General features: G+C 43.6%; 2 protein-coding genes across 5 annotated transcripts in view; both read right to left on the bottom strand.

Annotated features, from left to right (window-relative positions):
• Positions 1–18,582, bottom strand: part of LOC106613570 (rab GTPase-activating protein 1-like) — a 168,969-nt gene that overhangs the window by 79,655 nt on the left and 70,732 nt on the right. The gene's annotated exons all lie outside the window — the stretch shown is intronic.
• LOC106613571 (G-protein coupled receptor 52-like) lies at positions 347–11,561 on the bottom strand. The gene has a single exon (XM_014215974.2). The coding sequence runs from the start codon at positions 8,359–8,361 to the stop codon at positions 7,243–7,245; it is 1,119 nt and encodes a 372-aa protein (XP_014071449.1). The 5' UTR covers positions 8,362–11,561; the 3' UTR covers positions 347–7,242.

The following is an 18,582-nucleotide window of genomic DNA, read 5'->3' as shown; positions in this document are numbered from 1 at the left end:
TGCCAAGAGTGTGCAAAGCTGTCATCAAGGCAAAGGGTGGCTACTTTGAAGAATCTGAAATATATTTTAATTGGTTTAACACTTTTTGGTTACTACATGATTCCATATGTGTTATTTCATAGTTGATGTCTTCACTATTATTCTACAATGTAGAAAGAAAAAAAAGAATTAAGAAAACCCTGGAATGAGTAGGTATGTTCAAACATTTGACTGGTACTGTATCCCAGAAACTGGCCAGGCGAATCAGCCTTTCAATCATTGCCTGCTTTTAAATCACTTTACAAAAGTACAGTCAAACCCACCACCAGTAAAATGTTAATAGACACATCAAGAACTCAAGGCAGTGTTCAAAGAGGCAACATTTCTGGATTTTATTTATCCCATTATTTTTCAGTTTTATTGGATTGGCATCAACAGCAAAACCACAGCCTTTGACAAAATCTCAGAAATAAAAAAATAGATACTGTGTAATTTCTTGATTTGTCTTCTAATCAAAAACATCTTACTTCATATAGCTACAGCAGCCTAGTTGAATTAACACAAAGGTATGAGTCATCACTGGTCGAGATTTTGTCATAAGATTTGTTTAGTGGTTTTTTTTGTTGCCTGAACACACATGTACAGCAGGGTAAAACCGACAGACACACTATACATACTCCTATTTAACAAGTAGTGTATCCATTTTGAAATAATAAAATAAATAGACTTTGTACTGTATTAATCAAATATTTAAGATACAACACCCTAATGAATGCACTTTAAATCAGTTGTTTTTGACCGTTTTTTTGTATTTCCTTCACATCAGAAAGAAATTCAAAACTAGTTTGGTCATTACAATACACATGGAAAGGTGAATAGCCTATTCAGTGGCTCATAGGTATAAAAAACTACTGGCAGAGAAGAAACTGAATTAATTGGGTAACACTTACTTCATGAAAACTAAATTAATTGGGAAACAGCATTTGCAGTGTCAATATAATTGTATAACAGTAACCACAAACTGTTTTCTAAATACAAAAAGTCGAGTTAAAGTGGTACATTATCAATAAGTACAATAACTTGCTTGTTAGAATGAAACTACATTCCACTAGTGTTACTGTGGTGTGGAATCAATTAATTATCATGAAACCATCAGTACAAGATTTACTGTAAAGCAATACCTAGATAGAATTTAGCTTGTCAACAATATTGATTTACCATATATCACAAAAGATCTCACAATGTTTGTTGTATTCTCTTGACCACAAGTGATTTGCTTTAGTGTGAAGACAAAGTCATCTGGGGGTAATTCTAGAGAGAATCTAAGTCAACTAAAATAACAATTTGGGTGTTAATTCCTTAAAATGGCATGATGTAGAGCTGGGCGATATGGAAAAACATCCATGATCACAATAAATATATACATTTTTTTTGCAATAATAATAAAATCTGCGATAAATTACACAAAATTATTTTTAGGGGAGGTACTACAGCTGGGCGATATGGACGAAAAGTAATATTGTGATAAATGTAACTATTTTGCTCAATAACAAATACAACGATATATAATTTTTTTCCAATGGCCAGTTACTTTACATTAGCAGCGGGCCAGGTAAGATAACTGAGATGATAGCCTATGATTAAAAAGGTACGATATGTCATCTAACATATCCATGACTTGCATGATTGATATTTTGATGTTCAACCTGTCAAAATAGGAACCACAATGAGATTTTTAATTTTTTTTTTGCTTTTCAGAGGATTTTCCCAGCATCTTTGTGCATATTGGCCACCTGAGGAAGGGGGAACTCAAAAGACTTAGCTAGATTGCTAACTCTAAATATGATATTGTTGCTAGATAGATGAATCAATTAGCCTACATGGCTATCAGTAAATGTAGGCTAATGTCCTACCCAAACTTTCCAATGCTAGGCGTAGGCTAATTGATGTAGGCCTATTCACTGTAAATGGCATGCTCTGCTACGCGGGTGCGTCCAAATCATACTGACTACACCCCACTCCGGTTGTAAAGTGGTGCCGTGAACTCGATATTAGGAGGTGAGAAATACATTATATACACTCACAGAAAGCTGCAACTCTCCTCTCGGTAACTAGAACAACACTTTGAGCAACGGTCATAATGATTGTGCTTCTCAGAATGCACCTCTGCCTCCTCCGTGCACACAGCGGGAAGAGGGAACGAGAGCGGCCGACAGCAAAACCGGGATAACTAGATACTGTACTTTCATTGCAGGAATCAACATTATGCATAGGCTATTACTGTTGAAAAAATAATGGTTCTAGAACAATCTACAGGAACGTTGTGTAGCAAAAATCACCGAAAATTACCAACGTAAGCAAATTGCTTCGGTAAGAGGAAGGCAATGCAAGTGATTTTCTGTTTATCGTCCCAGCTCTATGACGGTAGATTTCTTAACCCCTTAAATCCGCACCCCCACCTAAATCTAATTAGTATAATACAAAAATCCCCATAAGGTGACAGAGCAACAGCGGTGTTTGTCAGACCATGAGATATCCCAAAAATCATTCTTCTCACAAAACGGTTTGGCCTAACAACTATTATGACCCCTCTATGGAAATAAGAGTCTCATGAATACGATGGTGTTCTCCGTTGACGACCCCCACAAGCATTTTGGGACTCGTCTGAAGTCGGTACAGCCAATCTGCCATCTTCTGTCTGTAGCATCCGAACAGTTTGGGCTACAACTGTGGAAAGGTGAGACTCTCACGAACACTTACATGTCGGTTTTGCTCTAGGCCTCACAAGACTTGTCTGAAAGTCACCCGGTAATGTTGATTTTTTTTTTTATGGAAGTATATATGGAGACTGTTTAGTGACAGAAATAAGGGGTTAAATACATTTCCTGATATTTCTTAAATCTTTTGGGGTGGCAGGTAGCCTAGTGGTTAGAGCGTTGGACCAGTAACCAAAAGGTTGCTAGATCGAATCCTCGAGCTGACAAGGTAAAAATCTGTCGTTCTGCCCCTGAACAAGGCAGTTAACCCACTGTTCCTAGGCTGTCAATGTAAATAAGAATTTGTTATTAACTGACTTGCCTAGTTAAATACAGGTAAAAAAAAAATAGAAATCACATATATATATATATATGTGATTTCTATCTCAGATATAGGACAGACACTTCAGAACAAACTTTTCTTGGGGGAGTATCTGTCGTTCCATGTAGTCGTTATGTCCATGTAATCTATTATTCAATGCGTTTGCAGTGAGGCCAAGTACACATTTTCATCAAATCATTTGTAAATATTTGTTTTGCTACTTCAAGGGGTCTTACAATTCAAAATCAAATAACAAAATTATCCTTGGTATGACCTTAAAGCAATTCCATATAGCTTAGTAGAACCCCCTCCCATGGTTCAGACACAGGGCTCAAACTCTTATGGGTTAAGTGATTAAAATATCTAATAATGGGGGGGTTGTTGATTACGTTTTGATAAAGCAGTTGTATTCATACTGTATCAGTGTGTTCATACAGTGGGGTGCGAAATGCTTGACACCCTTAATAAAGAGCAAAAATGACTGAGCTACTGTACATATAATTTTTTTTGTTAATGGGGAAATTAGATGGGGTTCTTAGCCCATTCCTCCACACACCATCTTTCCAGATCCTTGATATCCTTTGCCTGCACTTATGGACTGCCATCTTCAATTCAAACAAAAAAAGTGGCCATTGCAGATGGCCATTGCAAAATGTTGATTTTGAGGCAAATCAAACATTTCTTTGTGGATTTTGATGTGTGCCTGTGGTTATTGTCTTGCTGGAAGATCCATTTGCGGTCAAATTTCTGGCTCCCGTCGTTGACCTTAACAAGGGCCCCAGGACCACTGGAAGCAAAATAGCCCCATAACATCAAAGATCCACCCCCATATTTTACAGTAGGTATGGGGTTATTTTCTGCTTATGCAGATGCCAAACCCACCACTGGTGTGCGTGGCCAAAGAACTCTATTTTCATGTCATCCAACAAATGTAAAACGCCTGGAGTTTGCTAAATGGCATTGGCAGTTGGATTGGAACCAGTGCTTTGGTCAGATGAAAATATAGCTCTTTGACCTCGCACACCAGAGGTGGGTTTGGTGTCAAAATGAGAATGCATAAGCAGAAAATAACCGAATAACTAATGTTAGTGCTGCGCGATTAACCAAAATGTTGATTCTTTTTCGTTTATTAAAACAACTAATTGACCAACGTCGGTTCAATTATTTGAATTCCATTTTGTTCCGTTTTTGTCTGTGAGCGCAATGCACAATTGCTTTAGAGGTAAATCAGATTAAGACCGAAATCTACGATGTAGTAGGGATTTGTAGTTTCCAACAGGCAAATATTCTACATAGTTTAAATGTGGTAATTAACTACAATGACCATAATCAATTTTGTGCGTGCCTACTTGTCTGGTCTATGTGGAGCAGACACGGAGATGGGGTGAACACAGAACGTGCGATCAAGAGCGAAAGATGTATGTATCTCTACCTGAAAATACATGATCTAAGTGATTGATAGTTGGTATTCAGCAGTCATAAAAAGTATGCCTTGTTTAATTTGAATTATTACTAAAATAGTGATTTGTCAGGCAGCAGCTCTATAGAGATGAGATGATGACTTGGAATGAAATAATAAAGTCAACAAATAAAACAAATGTAATATACACAACAACTGAAATATTTTATTAAAGTAATTTAAATAAATGGTTAATAAGTGATAAGCAGTAACGGGCAGTCACTACCATCATGAGACTTTTGTTTTATTCTGTTTTGTTACAGCATTTAACCCACAATGCATAGCGCATTTGTCTAGAAAAAAATATTTGAAAACTGATGACTTTTTTAAATAATCAAAACCGACCTCAAAAAGCACTAAATCGCTCAATACTACCTACTGTAAAATATGGTGGTGGATCTTTGATGTTATGGGTCTATTTTGCTTTCACTGGTCCTGGGGCCCTTGTTAAGGTCAACATCATCATGAACTTTACCCGGCACCAGGACATTTTGGCAAAAAACCTAGTTGCCTCTGCCAGGAGGCTGGAACTTGGCTGCAAGTGGATCTTCCAGCAACACAATAACCCCAAGCACACATCAAAATCCCCCAAAATAAATAATTTGCCACTAAATCAACATTTTGTAATGGACATCTTAGTCTTATAAAATAATATATTTTCCCCATTTTTGTTGAGCATCCAATTTAGCTCAGAATTTGAATGATTCATTTTATAGTCATTTTTGCACATCTTTATCAAGGGTGGCAATAATTTCAGACCCCACTGTATATGGTCCATTTGATAAGAAAATAAAATGCACCTCACACAAGATAAAAGAAATCAAATACAGTAATGTGAAGATGACATCTCATAGACATCAAGCAACCATTGGGGAGGGTACATTTTTTAAGTCTTTTGTGGCAGAATTCAGAACCCCTATGATTATATATATATATATGCCCCCTAAAATGATAATGAATCACGCTACAAATAGAAAAGCTTCTGACCTCATCATAAGCTCATGAAAGTTGCTGAAACAAGATGGTCCTACTGTATCGGCAAATGTAAGCATGATGGATCTTAAGTCAAGTCAAATGAAGGTCACGTTACAAAACGCAATGGCATGCAGCCAGGACTGTGTCAGTGTCCTTGTAACTGTATAGATGAACAGAAAGTAAATCTCTGTGATATATTTTTTGGAAAAGATATCTTTAGGCACATATACAGAACAATCTGTAATGGAAAGCGGGGAATGACTACACAGGTTAAGTAGCATAATGTTGAACAAAAACAGTCATGATATCGAGGGTTCAGTTAGCTGTGTTGCTTGTTTTTCCACACGGTCAACTATACACTGACTATAGGAACACAGGTCTAACTTCAAATGGCCTACACCATAAGAATAGAGCGGGATTTCACAATAGTCTTGGGTATCACTGAAAATGTGCACTTTATGTATTTTTCATCATTATCTATAAAAAAACGGACCATTCTGGGAATGTACAAGAAAAACTTGGAATGACTTCACCTGCGCTGTATCAAACAGTATAATACATAACTAAAGGCAGTCTTTATGGTGCATTTACTGCACATGCCCACTGTATTTTGTACAATAAGGCCCTAAAAAGGGAACAGTCTCTGCACTTAGCGTGGAAAAGCAGAGGAAGAGTCATACATATGACGGTGATCCTTAAGTAAAGTGAAGCAGATTTTTCTGAACTCAACCAAAGATAAAGATGTATGCACTACAGAACCAATCCCTCATTCTGCTTCCTAAACAGCTACTGTATAGGAAGCATTGACAAAGATTTTTTTCTTTAAGAAATAGTACACATGAAAATATAGAAATATCTAATAAAACTAAACCATCAGTGGGTGTGTTTTTTTTTTTTTTAGGAGATTGAGTAACTCGTCAAATTGAGTACCCCATCTCTCTGTTTAGGACTGACCGAAAGTCTTTGAACACTCAGACTGCTTGCTAACAAACGTTCTGCAAACGCCGCAAAACTTTTGTTTGTCATAACAGGTCAAGGCCACTAGCCATCTGCTGTTATTTACACCATTGTCAAGGAGCATGTACAGTAAGTGAATAGTCAGCCATTTGCACACACATACCCCATGTCAACTCCTGATGAGGATTACATGTTGATGTTGTCTATGCTAAGTCAGCCTTTGAGTGCCCACCAAGAACACAGACCTATAGTAGCAGTCCAATATTGGTATTTAAATTCAATACACTTTAGTCCACATTACCTTGAAATCAGAGATGCTTAAATCATGAGGTCACCATCAATGTTTGAGGAAAGTGTTTATCCATTTTGAGGACCTGTAACTTTGTATTTTTACAAGCATTTTATTTACCCGACTGTCGAGAAACAAAAAAATGTAACATCAAAGCCTGAGAACCATGGTCAAATTAGGTTTTACATAAGGATGCACATACACTAGGTTACCAGCTAAACTCCACTACACAGGTTTAAAGCCAAAATGTAGTACCAATCTCTCATCCATTTAGTTGTTCAGAAAGTAAACCTTTAAAACAACGTAGCCTCTCTCAGCAATCTAATGTTTGCCTGTAAATCATGGCTTGGCATGACTGTGGCAAAGTCATTGGTATCCTTCAAAACAAACCTTCAGAGCCTAAATCCTCTCTCTTTGGGACAGCCCTGTCAAATAAATGTTCAGCAGCTTTGTAAAGATGTAACCTTTGAAATTCGTGGCTTTTCTAACAATAGCCTCCAACGCCTCAGATGGAGCAGGACTTTGGCCTCTTCCTGGGTTTGGGTTCTCCAAAGTCCCTGTCGTCGGCTGCACAGTGGCTGAAGGAGCAGAGTGTCTGCGAGAGGCGGCGCATGCCCAGGCGGAACACACTGTTGGACAGGCTGTAGATGACGCAGTTGCAGAAGCTGTTGCTGATGGCCAACCAGGTTGTTACAAAGGACAGGGCGGGACTGTCCAGCACGTGGGAGCTCTCCAACAGGAAATAGATTATGTAGGGCAGCCAAAGCAGGTAGAAGACGCTGGTGATGCGGAATAGCACCATGGCGTAGCGCCTGTCAGGCCCTTGACCTGCGTGATGCCCCCCGCCGCTGCCACTGCCACCACCCTCCCCGGCCTCCATCTCCTGGCTGGGGAAGCGTGCCCGCCTCTCACTGATCTCCCGGTTGTGCTGCTGGCAGATGCGGAAGATGTGGAAGTAGGTGAAGCAGACTACCAGGGCCGCAGGCGCGTACAGTAGGCATACCACAAAGCCTGTGAAGAGCGCCGAGGTGGGCCAGGAGTGGGCGCACCACTCAAAGATGTCCCCGTGGTAACCCGGCTTACCCCAGCCAAAGAAAGAGGGCAGAAAGACCAGGCTGGAGTAGACCCAGATGAGGGCGATGCAACCGCGGAGCCGGCACGGCGTCACCAGCTGGTTGTAGGACAGGGGTTTGGTGATGGCCAGGTAGCGATCCACGCTGATGCAGGCCAGACAGGCCATTGAGACGCTCTTGAGCACCGAGATGACGTAGCTGAAGACCTGGCAGGTGATGGGCTCCTGGACGCTGGCCGGGTAGTGCAGCAGGGACAGGGTGGGCACCAGGCAGCTGAGGCCCACCAGCAGGTCGGCATAGGCCATAGTCTGGATGAAGTAGCTGGTGGTATAGTGGTGCAGCAGGGGGGCGCAGTGGAACACGAAGATCACCGTCAGGTTCCCGGCAATGATGAGCACCGTGAGCAGAACGATGACCGCAGTCTCCAAGACACAGGCCTCCAGGCCCTCATTCTGGCCCCAGCCTAGGGGACAGGAGTGGTTGGGGTCTGGGCCCACAAGGCTGCTGTTGGCAGTGGGCACCAGGTCTGTCGTCAATGCTGACTGGTTCATTGTTCTGGGCGCAGTCCAGGTGGGTCAGGTTTGTGCTGTGCCAACCGCGATGCAGATGGACTGTAACTGGAGACCTGTCTGCCTGTAGCCTCCCTCAGCAAATGGGAGTTCTAGCCTCTCTCGCTCGCTCTTTCACCTCGGCTCTCACATAGCTGGGTCTCAATCAAATGAACACTGACTGACGAAAATCAATACAGCCCATAGGAAAGCAGGACTGCCGACTCGGCTCTACTTTTTCGATCAGTCATGCTTAGAGGCAGTGGGGTAATTGTCGAAAGAAAAAAGATATTCCCTCCAAAAACAGAAAAAGGTCTGCCGGTGCTATGCCAGGCATTTATCCCGGCGGCAGGGATCCCCATTGCTCTCCCTGATAGTCTGCGGCCACATCTCCTGATTCATAAGAGGGCTGCCACTGGGAGACTGGGGGCGGAGAGCAGGTGTTGTCCTCACAAGGGCAAAAAGCACAGGAGGTGCAGGGTAGTCGGCATGTGGGGGAGAAACATGAGGCAGGCAGGCAGGGCGCTCTGGTGCAGATCCTACTGCAGATTAAATAAGACAGGAAGCATGTGACTCCTATTTTGAGACTATAGATAAGAGAAAATAGTATTAAAACATTTAGCGTATCGGTATAATTTTGACTTTCAGATAGCTTGTTTACTGTCACAGAGAAAGAGCCGCTGGGAAAACCCCAAATTCATACGAGTAATTACATCCACGTTAGCCATTGTGTTTGGTTCATACCTTAAGTCCTCTCTAAAGTTCCAAAATGCTGTTAGACAAGCAGCAATTGTTTCTCAGTCTTGTAGTATGCACATCCTCTTATTTTGGGGTATTGAGTGGTCCTGTGGTTAGTGTCTGGACCCCATGTATGCCCTGCTATTGTCCGAATCAAAACACAGACACGCTAGACAAACACAGGGCTCTCTGCGGTGGTTAATGTCACAGCTCTCGTTCCACAGAGCGCTGGGGGAATTATGTTTACAATGTTCCCCAATCTGAGAGAAGCCAAAGGAGACGCAGAATAATCTGGATCCTGTTATGTGTGTAGCCACAAATCTGTCTTTGGTCTCTGGAATCCCAATCCACGCACTTTTCTGAAACTTTCGTCCTCCAGGTTATGAGAGGCAAAAGCTGGTTTTAAAGAGGATCTTTCAGGCAAAGAATGTAGGAGTTGTCAGGAGTCTCACACAATCGGATAATTAGATACTGGAGCCGGTAGAAGCCATCTGGGTGTCTCAGAGCTCCTCGGACTGTGTCTCCTTAGAAATTCTGTTCAGGGCGCCGGCTGCGATGGATGTGGGATCAATCTGCATTCCGCTTGTTTACAGCCTAGGGTGAAAGCTCTTTACGTCAGCCTCGCCTCTTAAGCGCTTGTTTCCATTATTGATATTATTACCTATACATGGCCATTCCATTCAAATACGTTTTTTTGTTTTTTTTTCAGGGGAGGCACGGCTGTCTGGACTTTTGACTCTTTCTTCCACTCAGTACGTCTGCTCCTTGTTACAAAAACCAAGCCACAGCAAAAGAGAAATGACTCCAGCAGTACAGAGAGTTCCAGTTTCAAAGCTGTCCTCTGTGTGCGTCTCCTCTTATTTCCATTCCCCCAGCCGAACTAAGCTTTCGCCAAACGAATAACCGAAGAGGCAGAAATAAAATTTCATTCAGCAAAGCAGTCCTGGAGTGAAGTACAAAATAAATAAATAGGAACCTTTTGAAGAGAGGAGCTGTCCCTCACCAACTGGTGCAGTGGGAAAGAGATGCTGTGACTGGCTTACAGTTCCTTTTCCCTTCGCTCTCGTTCTCGTTCTCCCGCTCACTCTCTTTACCCTGCATGCACACACATGCTCACTCTCACTCTCTCCCGTTCCCTCTGAACCGCGCTCTACCCCTCCCTCTGATACACCCTCTCTCTCTCTCTCTCTCTCTCTACCCCTCCCATTCGGGCTGCACCTGAGGTCCTTTCTCAACCCAGCCACAATACTCTCTTTCGCTCCTCTAATGTCTCTCCTCTTGTTTTTAGAGCTACATTTGGATAGTTTCCTAATCTGAAATCACTAGGCTAATCTATCAGTCCATTTTCTATTAACTAGCTCCCTCCCCCAATATGGCTTTCCCACTGACTCTCTGCCCCCAGTCCGTTGCTCCGACCAATGACCAAGCCCAGCCATGCCTGCCCCTTAGTTACAGTTGCCAGGCATTTCAGTTAGTTGGGATCATCCTTCACTGGCAGACAGTGTAACAAGTGGCAGAAAATTGAGGAGGCAGGAGGTCAGTTTCAGAGGTAGATGGTCTGTATACCATTGCAGAGTTCAGGCTCAACTAACCTCTACAATAATGAAACACTAGTATACACAAGAAAGGGACGCTTTTAAAGCTACTTGCGTAAGCTCTAGAAAACTGAACACGGAGATTCCCAAGAAGATAAGAACAGACGACAAAGTGGCATGGTGAAGTGGATAACCTGATGTCCTTCACCTTTTGGACTACTGGTGAAAAACGGTCACAACCAGGCTACTGTACGTTAATAATTATTTCGCAGAGAGAGAGAGAGAAAAAAAGGAAGGGCTGTAAAAACAACGGTAGTAACCCCCTTCCCTGTCCCACCCCCTCTGAGCCTTTTGATCCCAGCCACTATGGCTACTGTGTTGGGACAAGCAGGCAGGCCCCTGTCCGGGCTCTTTGTTATGGCTGGGAAAATAAGGGCCAGGCCATTGTAGTGTACAGTAGCTCACACCAACACTGACTAACAGTCAAAGAGAGCCGGAGGTAAGTGGGCCTGAGAGCGGGGAGATCAGTTTCGAGCTGCTCAATACGAGTATAATTATCAACGCATTACAAAAACAAACCTGGTGCGGCACACGGGAGAAGAAGTCAAGGTCATCTCAGTGATAATGCTTCACAATAAGCATTGTGTGAAAAGGAGATTTGAATGAGAAATTACCATATGCTCTCTACAAAGGTTGCAGAGAATTAGGGATGGGCATTTGAACATTTTGGAGTGTTCATGTACTCGCATACTTTATTTTTCTTTGAGTACTCGAATGGGAAAGTAATGTGTGTACTTATCTATGCCAACAGTGAGCAACAATGCTTAATTTGCTACAACTATTGCAGATAACAAATCCTAATGGCTAAATTGCCCAATATAGAGTGTAAAAACATTAGGAACACCTGCTCTTTCCATGACAGACTGACCAGGTGAATCCAGGTGAAAACTATGATCCCTTATTGACGTCTCATGATAAATACACTTAAAATCAGTGTAGATGAATGGGAGGAGACAGGTTAAAGAAGGATTTTTAAGCCTCGAGACAATTGAGACATGGATTGTGTATGTGTACCATTCAGAGGGTGATTTGGCAAGACAAAAGATTTAAGTGACTTCGAACGGGGTATGACAGTAGGTGCCAGGCGCACTGGTGTGTGTGTCAAGAACGCTGCTGGGTTTTTCACACTCAACAGTTTCCTGTGTGTATCAACACCTTGTAGAGTACATGCCCCGACAAATTGAGGCTGTTCCGAGGGCAAAAGGGTGTGCAACTCAACATTAAGAACCTGTTCCTAATGTGTTGTCCACTCAGTGTATATTCAGTCAATAAAAAAACAAGTGCCATTTAAGATTCATTAACTGAAACCGTATTATCAACTGGTTATATTATATTGTGGAACTCAAATCTTCAAAAAGACCTCAGCAGTGATGCTTACTTATGTTAGGAATCAAAAGGACTACGTAAAAGGTAGGTTCAGTAACTAAACATGAACAGATATCTAATTCAAATCAATCAAATCTAATTTTATTGGTCACATGTGACGAATACAACAGGTGTAGACTTAACAGTGAAATGCTTACTTATGAGCCCATTCCCAACCGTGCATTGTTAAGAACCAACACAAATATTTGCAAAATAAAAAAGGAAATAGTAACACAAAAACAATAACGAGGCTATATACAAGGAGCAACAGTAGCGAGTCAATGTGCAGGCGTACCAGGTAGTGGAGATAATTCAGTATTTACATGCGAGTAGGTTTAAAAGTGACTAGGCAATCAGGATATATAATACACAGAGAAGTAGCAGCATATTTAAGAGTGAAAGTGTGTGTGTAAGTGTGTGGCGTCAATATGCATGTGTGAGCGTATGTAGTGCGTGAGTGTGTAGGTAGAGTCTAGTGAGTGTGCATAATCAGTTCAAGGGAGTCAGTGCAAAACAATTAAGATAAATAATAAAGGGGGTCAATGTAAATTGTCCGGGTAGCCATTTGATGAACTGTTCAGCAGTCTTATGGCTTTGGGGTAGAAGCTGTTCAGGTGCCTTTTGGTCACAGACTTGGTGTTCCGGTACCGCTTGCCACTAGGTAGCAAAGAGAACAGTCTATGACTTGGGTGGCTGGAGACTTTGACCATTTTTGGGATCCCAGTGATGTACATGGCCCCAGTTCGGCCCCAGTGATGTACAGGGCTGTACGCACTACCCTCTGTAGAGCGCACTACCCTCTCCAACCGCCTTGCGATTGGATGCCGAGCAGTTGCCATACCAAACAGTGATACTGCCAGTCAAGATGCTCTCAAATGGTGCAGCTGTAGAACTTTGAGGATCTGGGGGTCCGTGACAAATCTTTTCAGCCTCCTGGGGGGGGGGGGGGAGAGGCGTTGTCGTGTCCTCTATACAACTGTGTTGGTGTGTGTGGGCCATGATAGATCCTTAGTGATGTGGACACAGAGGAACCTCTGGACCTGCTCTACTACAGCCCCGTTGATGTGAATGGGGGTGTGTTCGGCCCTCTGTTTCCTGTAATCCGCGATAAAGTCCTTTGTCTTGCCCACATTAAGGGACAGGAGGTTGTTGTCGTGGCGCCACACTGCAAGGTCTCTGACCTCCTCCATACAGGCTGTCTTATCGTCGTTGGTGATCAAGCCTACCACCGTTGTGTCGTCGGCAAACTTAATGGTTGTATTGGAGTTATGCGCGGCCACGCAGTCGTAGGTAAACAGGGAGTACAGGAGGGGACTGAGCACGCACCCCTGGGGAGCTCCAGTGTTGAGGATCAGTGTGGCAGATGTGTTGCGACCTACCCTCACCACCTGGGGGCGGCCCGTCAGGAAGTCCAGGATCCAGTTGCAGAGGGAGGTGTTTAGTCCCAGGTTCCTTAGCTTAGTGATGAGCTTTGAAGGTACTACGGTGTTGAACGCTGAGCTGTAGTCAATGAATAGCATTCTCACATAGGTGTTCCTTTTGTCCAGGTGGGAAAGGGCAGTGTGGAGTGCAATAGAGATTGCATCATCTGTGGATCTGTTTGGGCGGTATGCAAATTGGAGTGGGTCTAGGGTTTCTGGGATAATAGTGTTGATGTCAGCCATTACCAGCCTTTCAAACCACTTCATGGCAACGGACGTGACTGCTACGGGTCTGTAGTCATTTAGGCAGGTTGCCTTCGTGTTCTTGGGAACAGGGACTATGGTGGTCTGCTTGAAGCATGTTGGTATTACAGACTCAATCAGGGACATGTTGAAAATGTCAGTGAAGACACCTGCCAGTCGGTCAGCACATGCCCGGAGCACACGTCCTGGTAATCCATCTGGCCCCGCAGCCTTGTGAATGTTAACCTGTTTAAAGGTCTTACTCACGTCGGCTACGGAGAACGTGATCACACAGTCATCCGGAACAGCTGATGCTCTCATGCATGCCTCAGTGTTGCTTGCCTCGAAGGGAGCATAGAAGTCATTTAGCTCGTCTGGTAGGCTCGTGTCACTGGGCAGCTCGCGGCTGTGCTTCCCTTTGTAGTCTGTAATAGTTTGCAAGCCCTGCCACATCTGACGAGCGTCGGAGCCGGTGTAGTATGATTCAATCTGAGCCCCGTATTGACGCTTTGCCTGTTCGATGATTCGTCGCAGGGCATAGCGGGATTTCTTGTAAGCTTCCGAGTTAGAGTCCCGCACCTTGAAAGCGGCAGCTCTACCCTTTAGCGAAGTGCGAATGTTGCCTGTAATCCATGGCTTCTGGTTGGGGTACGTACAGTCACTGTGGGGACGACGTCCTCAATGCACTTATTGATAAAGCCAGTGACTGATGTGGTGTATTCCTCAATGTCATTGGAAGAATCCCGGAACATGTTCCAGTCTGTGATAGCAACACAGTCCTGTAGTTTAGCATCTGCTTCATCTGACCGAGTCACTGGTGCTTCCTTCTTTCATTTTTGCTTGTAAGCAGGAATCAGGAGGATAGAGTTGTGGTCAGCTTTACCAAATGGAGGACGAGGGAGAGCTTTGTACGTGTCTCTGTGTGTGGAATACAGGTGATCTAGAATTTTTTTCCCTCTGGTTGCACATTTAACATGTTGATAGAGATTTGGTAGAACTGATTTAAGTTTCCCTGCATTAAAGTCTCCAGCCACTAGGAGCGCCGCCTCTGGGTGAGTGGTTTCCTGTTTGCTTATTTCCTTATACAGCTGTCTGAGTGCGGTCTTAGTGCCGGCATCTGTCTGTGATGGTACATAAACTTGCTCACCGAGTCAGCCTCAGACAACAACATTGATGTATACGCTATCTGGAACATATCCCAGTCCACGTGATTGAAGCAATCCTGAATCGTGGAATCCGATTGGTCAGACCAGCGTTGGAAGTGCTATGAAAGGCTGGTTATGGCTCACAACAACATCATCCCAGAAACACTAGACTCACTACAATTCACATACCGCCCCAACAGATCCACAGATGACGCGATCTCTATTGCACTCCACACTGCCCTTTCACACCTAGACAAAAGGAAAACCTGTGAGAGAATGCTGTTTACTCTATGTAAACTGGAAACCATATATCCTGAGGCTGTATTTACTGTAACTAATCTGAGAACAAGGCTTCCTAAATTCTATCAGCATATCGAATGCGCGACACGAGCTGGTAGCATTCTGGACCATTGTTACTCCAACTTCCACGATGCATACAAAGCCCTCCCCCGCCCTCCCTTCGGCAAATTTTGGCCATGACTCCATTTTGTTGCTCCCATCCTATAGGCAGAAACTAAAACAGGAAACGCCCGTGCACAGGTCTGTCCAACGCTGGTCTGACCAATCGGATTCCACGATTCAGGATTGTTTCAATCACGTGGACTGGGATATGTTCCAGATAGCCTCAGACAACAACATTGATGTATACGCTGACTCGGCGAGCGAGTTTATTAGCAAGTGCATTAGCGTACCCACAGTGACTATTAAAACCTTCCAGAACCAGAAACCGTGGATTGATGGCAGCATTCGAGTAAAACTGAAAGCGCGAACCACCGCTTTTAATCATGCCGAGGCGACTGGAAACATGACCGAATACAAACAGTGCAGCTATTCCCTCCGCAAAGCAATCAAACAAGTAAAGCGTCAGTATAGAGACAAAGTAGAGTCGCAATTCAACGGCTCAAACACGAGACGTATGTGGCAGGGTCTACAGTCAATCATGGATTACAAAAAGAAAACCAGCCCCGTCGCGGACATCGACGTCTTGCTCCCAGACGAATTAAAACAACTTCTTTGCTCGCTTTGAGGACAATACAGTGCCACTGACACAGCCCGCTACCAAAGCCTGTGGGCTCTCCTTCTCCATGGCCAACGTGAGTAAAACATTTAAACGTGTTAACCCTCGCAAGGCTGCCGGCCCAGACAGCATCCCTAGCCGCGTCCTCAGACCATGCACAGACCAGCTGGCTGGTATGTTCACGGACATATTCAATCAATCCCTATCACAGTCTGCTGTCCCCACATGCTTCATGATGGCCACCATTGTTCCTGTTCCCAAGAAACAGTTGAGTTATATTTACCTTTTTTACTACCGTTTTATACAACGTTTTCTGCATCAAGCTCTTATATTATTATGTGTCAGGGAAAGCGACCAGAGGAGTTTTGGGCTTTGGCGTGTCTCCCTAATACAAACTGTAATTTCTGGGGCAGCAGCACTGAGCACAGCTTATGAAGAGCGAGAAGATCTGTTCGGCGGGGGCAATTTGTTTTACATACAGGGACTTTAATGCAACCCACCACCTTCATATACTCAACTCCTGTTCTCACAGCCCGGTAGGCTCCATTAACAGTGCACACCATGCATCCTATATCAGAAACATGCATCCTATATCCCAGATGAATGACACGTGAAAAAAAAAACTTTATTGTTGCTACGGCCATTCCTTTCCCCTCTTCGCCATTGTGTTTTTTGGTGTCAAATGGCAAAACGAAGCATGAATTTCTCCGACGAGAAATCAAATCTCTTGTTTTTCAGGTTAGTGATTCTTCGGGGGGGGTGAAGACAAAACATGGTGTGCACTGTTAATGGAGCCTACTGGGCTGTGGGAACGGGAGTTGAGTATATGAAGGTGGTGGGTTGCATTAAAGTCCCTGTAGTGCTTGAGGGGCTGTAAACAGGACTGCATTGTGAGGAGGGGGGGTTGGGGGCTGGTGGGTAGGGCTGTGGCCCAGTAGTGCAGCTGGCCTGGAGACACTGAGGGGGGTATTGTGAGTGACAGATACTCACTGAGCCCAAGGGCACTTCTCATGCAGAAAGGGATGACAGCTCGGGAACTGAACACAGGGGTAGGCTAGGGCAGGAACAATGACAGAGAAGACGGGGCTGAAACCCAGAGGAATTCCAGAAATGAATTTGATGGAAGAAGAAGTGTAGATTATCTATTTGAATATGTGAAAATATACACATTTTGACAGATGGAATTTCATGACTTTGAACCCAATTTTCATTACCAACAATTGGCAGCGTCTCTAAGCAAAATTGCCGTAATGTGGTACCGACACTGGGAGGCGGCTCTCTGATCCCATGTACCATCTCCTGTCGTTGAGCAAGGCACTTAACCCCCCCAAAAAGTAGTATACCTGTTAGGCAACTATATAAAACACATGTGGCCAACCCTCAAGACTAGAGAACTACTGGGAGTGAAGGCTTTTCAACAAGTCTGCTCAAACACGTCAGAGCCAGTTTATCAAGGCCCAGTTGAGCAGCTCATTTCTAAAATGTGGTTTGTTAAGAGGGGGACTGGAATAAAAGCCTGCACCCCCATTAGCTCTCCTACCTAGAGGATGGTTGACCACCCTGGATAAAAAACCATTGCAACATTAAAACCTAATACGTTTTATGCCTTTTAAAATAATTTGCTGATTCAACATATCAAAGACCAAATGGCTATCGTAGGCAACAAATATTTTTATTGAGCTGACGCAAGTCCACAAATGTTTTTCTAGTTTACTCATATTTATCTTAGCTACCTTAGAAGTGTTTACTTTGCAGACTGACTAGCATCTATTAAGTCGCAATGTCCCATACATTGGATGTCCAAATCATCTGGAAGTACAGGGCATTTGGAAAGTATACAGACCCTTTAACTTTTTCCACATTTTGTTACGTTACAGCCTTATTCTAAAATTGATTACATTGCTATTTTTCCCTCATCAATCTACACACAATACCCCATAATGACAAAGCAAAAACATGTTTTTAGAATTTTTTGCAAATGTATTAAAAAAAAAAATAACGAAAGATTTACATAAGTATTCAGACCTTTTACTCAGTACTTTGTTCAAGCACGTTTGGCAGTGATTACAGCCTTGAGTCTTCTTGGGTATGACGCTACAAGCTTGGCACATCTGTATTTGGGGAGTTTCTCCCATTACTCTCTGCAGATCCTCTCAAGCTCTGTCAGGTTGGATGGAGAGCGTCATGGCACAGCTATTTTCAGGTCTCTCCAGAGATGTTCGATTGGGTTCAAGTCCGGGCTCTTGCTGGGCCACTCAAGGACATTCAAAGACTTGTCCCGAAGCCACTCCTGCGTTGTCTTGGCTGTGTGCTTAGGGTCGTTGTCCTACTGAAAGGTGAACCTGTGCCCCAGTCTGAGGTCCTGAGCGCTCTGGAGCAGGTTTTCATCAAGGATCTCTCTATACTTTGCTCGGTTTCCTCCAGACGCATTCAGGCCAAAGAATTCAATCTTGGTCTCATCAGACCAGAGAATCTCATTTCTCATGGTCTGAGAGTCTTTAAGTGCCTTTTGGCAAACTCCAAGCAGGCTGGTCATGTGCCTTTTACGGAGGATTGGCTGCCATCTGGCCACCATAAAGGCCTGATTGGTGGAGTGCTGCAGATATGGTTGTCCTTCTGGAAGGTTCTCCCATCGCCACAGAGGAACTCTGGAGCTCTGTCAGAGTGACCATCGGGTTCTTGGTCACCTCCCTGACCAA

This window comes from Salmo salar, chromosome ssa10 (assembly GCF_905237065.1).
Source record: "Salmo salar chromosome ssa10, Ssal_v3.1, whole genome shotgun sequence".
NCBI classification, from domain to species: domain Eukaryota; kingdom Metazoa; phylum Chordata; class Actinopteri; order Salmoniformes; family Salmonidae; genus Salmo; species Salmo salar.
Note: the sequence above shows the minus strand (reverse complement) of the source record. Positions and strands in the feature narration are given on the sequence as shown.